The 6,000-nt window shown below is 50.1% G+C and overlaps 1 protein-coding gene across 1 annotated transcript in view; it reads left to right on the top strand.

Annotated features, from left to right (window-relative positions):
- Positions 1–1,334: 1,334 nt before the first annotated feature.
- GAD2 (glutamate decarboxylase 2) overlaps positions 1,335–6,000 on the top strand; it is a gene marked incomplete at both ends in the record, with an annotated part of 67,489 nt that continues 62,823 nt past the window's right edge. The window contains 4 exons of the mRNA XM_081228950.1: positions 1,335–1,410; positions 2,118–2,177; positions 2,373–2,522; positions 3,554–3,787. Of these exons, the coding sequence (XP_081085076.1) occupies positions 1,335–1,410; positions 2,118–2,177; positions 2,373–2,522; positions 3,554–3,787 (520 nt within the window). The remainder of the gene's footprint in view (positions 1,411–2,117; positions 2,178–2,372; positions 2,523–3,553; positions 3,788–6,000) is intronic.

Here is a 6,000-nt window from a genome sequence, read left to right as displayed (position 1 = left end):
TCCCCCCACCCCACCCGATCGTGAAGATTCCCTTGGGGGATCAGGTGGTCATTGATTTGAGGCCCTCTAAAACGAGGGCCCAGCAGGCCATGCCTTCTTTCCGCCTTTGGACAGCTCAGATTGCTTACTGGAAACTCGGTGCACGCTTCCCACGCACACACCGATTCCGGTGACACGTAAGCAGCGGGCCCTTGCGCGCCTCCGCAGGCCAAGGTCACCAAATGACCTGACCCATCCCCCATCAGCCGTCAACCCTGCCAGCTCTAGCTCTCTTCCCAGTCCCCTTACAAGAAGTGTCCGTTCATTTCTCTGCCCAGGCTGAGGTCCTTGGTGATAGATTCCAGCATGGATTTTAATTGCCTCAATCAGCAGTTTTTCTCCCCGGCCGTCAGTCAGAACCTGGACGGTGGGTTCTGCGACCACGCGCTCCGAAGCGCAGGAATGGTGCGCCCCCGGGGACTGCGCGGCTCAGTAGGCAGGCATTTGGCTCCACTAAGGAGCTGAATTGAGCCCATCAGTGCATAGATGCCCTTCCCCCACCGTCCCCTCCCCAGGCTCGCGAACCACTCCCGATGCCGATTCTGGCCCAGTCGCCAGGGGTCCCGGGGTCACAGCGACCTCAGCACCCTCTTGGAGGAAGGCGGCGCGGGAACCGCGCCTCTTTCCCCGCAGCGGGAGCCAGACCTCAAACAGTACACCAATCGAGGCAAATAGAAGACTGTCTCGACCACCCTTCCCGCCTCGCCAAGGTCTCTGGTCTACCCCTGCTGAGGCACGCGCGCTCAGCCGCGTGAGCACTCCGGACAGCGCACCCGGGCCCGCGGGGGCAGCCGGCGCCATCACGCCTCACGCACGCCTGCCACCCACTCACGCTGACTCCAGGTCTGGCGCACTGTCTGCCTCGCACTCTCACGGTTCAGCTCCCTCCCTCTGCCGCTTTTTTTTTTTTCCGCCGTCCCCTCATCCTTCCCTATTGGGCTCCTTCTTCAAAATCGCTCCGGCGCTCCGCGCTTTCGCATCTCCTGGCTGTGAGGACCCCGCAACTGCCTTCTCTGTTCAACCCCCAAAGCTTTCAGAGCGTTGCCACGTCTCTAAGCTCTAATCCCAGCACACACACGCGCGCGCACGCACCCGCAGACACGCACGTTTCCTGTCCCTGTGTGACACCCACCCTCTGCGGGGCGGCCGCGCCGGTTCCCGCGCGGTGTCCTCATCCCGCCACACACACACGCACACTCACACACACACACGCACGCGCGCGTGCAGGGCGGATCGGAGGGCAGCTCGCCGACAGTTCGCATTCGGAGGCGTCCTGCTCCAGCCTCGCAGAGCCGATGGCATCTCCCGGCTCCGGCTTTTGGTCCTTCGCATCTGAAGATGGTTCCGGGGATCCCGAGCACCCTGGCACAGGTAGGAGAACCGGGACCTGCAGGAGGCGAGCTTTGCGGGTGGACTGGGGTTTGCGGGGCTGGGGAAGATTGAAAGAGGTTTTTCCACTTGCGGTGGGAAACTTCGGACGCTTAGCCCTGTCCTCGGGGTGTGTCCCTGATGACCCAAGAGACCAAAGCCCCCACAGGCTCTTATCCCCTGCGAAGATGCCCAGAGAATCTCTGGGCCTTTCCGCTGAAATCTGGGAGAGCCCCCAAAACACGGCGGCGTCTCCTGGACACCGAACTCGCGGGCCTGGGGCACTGCCGCCATCGTCGTGTCTGGACCCTGGAGAGGGACGGAGTGGCGGTGGGGAAAAGAAAAACTGGAAAGGGGGGAGAATTCTCTGCCTGTTAGGAGAGCCTGGGAGGAAATGGACAGCCTCGGTGTCTAGGAGAAGTCGCCCAAGCGAGGCGGGAAGGGGACTTTGCCTTAACCGAGTGGCACCTGGAAGGCAGTGCAAAGGGCCACAGTGTGGGCCGCTCCTTGGGGAACAAATCAGCGAACCGAGGGTCGGGCCGGGCCGCCAGGCTCCCGCGCGCCTCCCGCACCTGCCCGCTGTGCGGGGCCGCAGGCAGCCTTTCCCGGACCCCGTTGACGTTGACGTCGTTCACAAAGAAGGAAATTTCACACGTCTTTCTGCTCTTTTCTTACGGCCTCGCCCTCCTCCTGCCTGTCTGTACTTGCAGCGAGGGCCTGGTGTCAGGTGGCTCAGAGGTTCACGGGCGGCATCGGAAACAAGCTGTGCGGTGAGTGCTGGTGCCCGGGGGCGGGAGGCGGACGTGGCCGGGCGCCTCGGAGCCCGCGGGGGGCAAAGGCACCTTCTCACCTCCGCATCCCATCGAGGGTCGGAGATTCTTGATTTTTGGCCGGGGACGGGCGGGGTGCTGGGAGCCGGGCCGGCGGGCGGCTGACCGAGGTCCGCGCTCCGTGTCCTTGCCCAGCCCTGCTCTACGGGGACGCCGAGAAGCCGGCGGAGAGCGGCGGGATCCAGCCCCCGAGGGCCGCCTCCCGCAAGGCCGCCTGCGCCTGCAACCAGAAGCCCTGCAGCTGCCCCAAAGCGGGGGTCAACTACGCGTTTCTACACGCAACAGGTAAAGGCGCCTCGCGGGGCCACGGGGAGACACTGCCCCTCGCCCTGCCCCGCCCACCGCGGCCAGGAGGGACCCCGCGCCGGGAGCCTGAGCCGGGGCGTCGAGGTGGAGGGCGGAAGCGGACCTTAGGAGAACCTTCAGCCGACAGCGAGAAAGGCTGGGCCTGCCCCCTCGGTCCGACCCCGACCCCGGCCCCTGCTGGGCGCCCGCGTTCCAAGGGAGCTCCGGGGCCGCGGAGCTCTCGGCCGGGCGCCGCCCTCGGGTCTGCGGTGGCCGAGGCGCCCGCGCGCGCCCTGGCTCCAGGTCCGCTCCTCGGTGCCGCTGAGGCCTCGGGTGGGACGCGGTTTCCAGTTCAAAATTGCTGAGACTTTCTAGGTCTTTAGATCGCAACAGTAATTTGTAGCTGTGCTTTCACAGGAGAACGATTCACGTGAGACCTGCGCGCGGTTTTACTCCCTTGCGCTTACACACGCGGTCACCCAAACGTACGCGCGCGCGCGCGCACACACACACACACACACACACACACACACCACACACACACACACGCTGTCTTTGAAAACAGTGGGCTTTCGTAATAGGCCAGAGATCCTAACATAGCATGATCCATTTTGCCTGATTTGCCCAAAGGCATTCCTCAAACATTCCTGACTTGAAGTGTTTCCGTGATCATTTAAGATGGTTTACTGAGAAATAACATTTAGCGGGAACGCCGGTAAAACAAATGAATGGAGGCATAGTCTCTTAAAAAAAAAAAAAGAAAGAAAAAGAAAGGAAATAAGAAAGGAAGAAAGCAACCAAGTTATGAACTGAAATGCAAGAAATAATTTGGGGTTGGGAGAGAAATCGTAATTTTTTTCATTCCTTCATCTTTGAAGAATCCCTCCTCTTTAAAGAAAATGCTCTCGTTTCCAGAAGATTTTTTTTTAATGTAAAATGTCTCGGTTCAAAGAGAAATTGTCAGCTGACAAACTTTCCCTGGATAGTTTCATTGTAAAATTAAAATGTGGCATTTTGATTCCATTATTTAGACCTGCTACCAGCATGTGATGGAGAAAGACCCACTTTGGCATTTCTGCAAGATGTTATGGACATTTTGCTTCAGTATGTGGTGAAAAGTTTCGATAGATCGACCAAAGTGATTGACTTCCATTACCCCAATGAGCTTCTTCAAGAATATAACTGGGGATTGGCAGACCAACCACAAAATTTGGAGGAAATTTTGATGCATTGCCAAACAACTCTAAAATATGCAATTAAAACAGGTATTGTCCAATCAGAAATAATAAAGCTCTTTTTTCTTTTAAAGCTTTAATTTTTTCTATAAAAATGTTTTATTTTATGGAGTTAGTGATAATTTCAGATTTACAAAGTTATTTTCGTCATTTAAGAAAATAGTCATGATGAGAATGATTAACATCAATAGCACCCTTTGCCGTTACTGTTCATGCTTGTGAAGTTGATAATGTCAGAAACGTTATCTAAGTATAAATCATCAGATCTTACACTGCACTATTTGACCATGGAAATTAACCACTGATGTAGAAGCAACCATTTGTCAGCAGAGGCCTGTAGAAGTGACCAAAAATAGAGAAAGAAAGGGAATCTAGAAATGAAAGCGCAAAAGGCATGATCCAAACAAAAGCCCAAATACCAGTGCAGTGCTGGTATTTCCTTGGCATAGAAAGCATCAGAAATTGGACAAACCATCCATGTAATGGTTGAAGCAGCAGGATAATAGTTTGGCATTGTCTCAAATGACCAAGACTTCAGATTTGAACTCCAGGTTCCCTCTATTTTTAAATAAATGTACACAAAAGAAAACACAATCAAACTAGCTTAACAATTCAGCCATGTTATACAAGGATGTTCATGCTTCCTAACCATTCTGTATATAAGACAAAGAAAAAAGAGAGGGGAATCAGATATCTGTAAGGGCAAACATTTTTCGTCTATTTTGTATTTATTGCTTTTTTATAGTATTCTTCATACTCTATCGATTTTATAGCCCCAGGTGTAACATTTATGTGGGTGCACTCTAAGCTTTTATTTTATCTACACAAAGTCAGCTATTCATCTCCCCAGGTTATGATTACCCCTTCATTTTCTACTTTGCCTCTAATCATCCTGATATATGGTGGCACTACACTTCATTAAAGCAATAAAAATAAACGTGAATGAAGCTGGGGGGAGGGGAGACCTTGTGGATCTAAATTGATTTTTAGCCTTAAAAAAGATTTGCTAACAAATAAGTACGTAAAATATCACAAAATATTAATTGCCCTAGAAACAATCTTTTTCTTTGCAAGTTTTGAATTTCATGAATTATCAGTATCATTCTAATCAACAACAGATTTTAAGAATGTTTGCCATGTGACTTTTAGCCCTTTGTTTTGTTTGGTTTTATTTTTGTTTTTGCACGTTCTTTTTAGCAACAGAGAGGAAAGATATACACAGAAGCCTTAGGAAATTGATTTCCCATACTATTATTATCCACTTTTGTGAAAGTATAGACTTAGAATTAGATACATAGGGAAAAGAATTTAACTCGGAGATTTCTATCAGACTCAATCTATGGAGTATGAGTTTTGAAGACTTCTTAGATTTCATTCTCAATTATATTCACAGAGAGTCCACATGATGTATGTACTAGGTACTAAAGATGGTTTTTCTTCCAGATTTTCATGTATCTGTAGGTGCAAACCTGAGCAATGCTTTTAATTCATTTTTATTTGACCTATTCCCCAACCTAATATTTAAATACACTAACAGTAAATTGCTACCTATTATTTTGATTGTTACCAAACCAAAAAGAATCTATAAAAATGTTTCACATCTTCATCCTTAAAAGCTGGTGTTGTTTGAAATGCAATTTAAAGAGTTAAGATAATGGAAATTGCTGGTCAATGATAGTAATAGTTCTGTCTGTCAATGTTCCATTTAGTGTCGGGAAAAGATGGGCCAACTCAACACTTAGATTTTGCCATAATGCTTGTGAAACTGTTGGTCAGTGTAGCTCTAATGCATTTTATTTAAAGGTCAGAAAAAGTATGATTGAGCTGGATTTCTGACCAAGGCATATCAATATTAACTCAGTATCAGTATTATTCATAACATATGTAGTCTTCTGGTCCTTCCCCCCACCCCCAATAGCATTTCAAGTAATTAACAGCTGTCACCTTCCTTTCTGACTGGCATGTTTATAGGTTTCATGCTGTAACTTGTATTTGACAACTAGTACTATTTAGGGTCTGTGAAGCTGTTACCATCACTGCTACCATTAGGCGTGCTAATGCTCCTCAGAAGATTCTTTTATCAAATGCATGTTATCATCTGCTTTCTACTGAGAGTCCTTAACCTAATTTCCACTTGGACTCCAGGCTTAGAGAGAAGTGAGGGGCAGGGGGGATGTCTTCATGCATTGTTAAAATTACCTCTGTAAGGAATGTTGCAAAAGAAAACTGAGAAGTGCAAAGAA

The sequence above is a fragment of the Mesoplodon bidens genome, assembly GCF_964165515.1.
Source record: "Mesoplodon bidens genome assembly, chromosome: 3".
NCBI lineage: Eukaryota > Metazoa > Chordata > Mammalia > Artiodactyla > Ziphiidae > Mesoplodon > Mesoplodon bidens.
The sequence above is the reverse complement of the archived record's forward strand: the minus strand, read 5'-3'. Positions and strand labels throughout refer to the sequence as shown.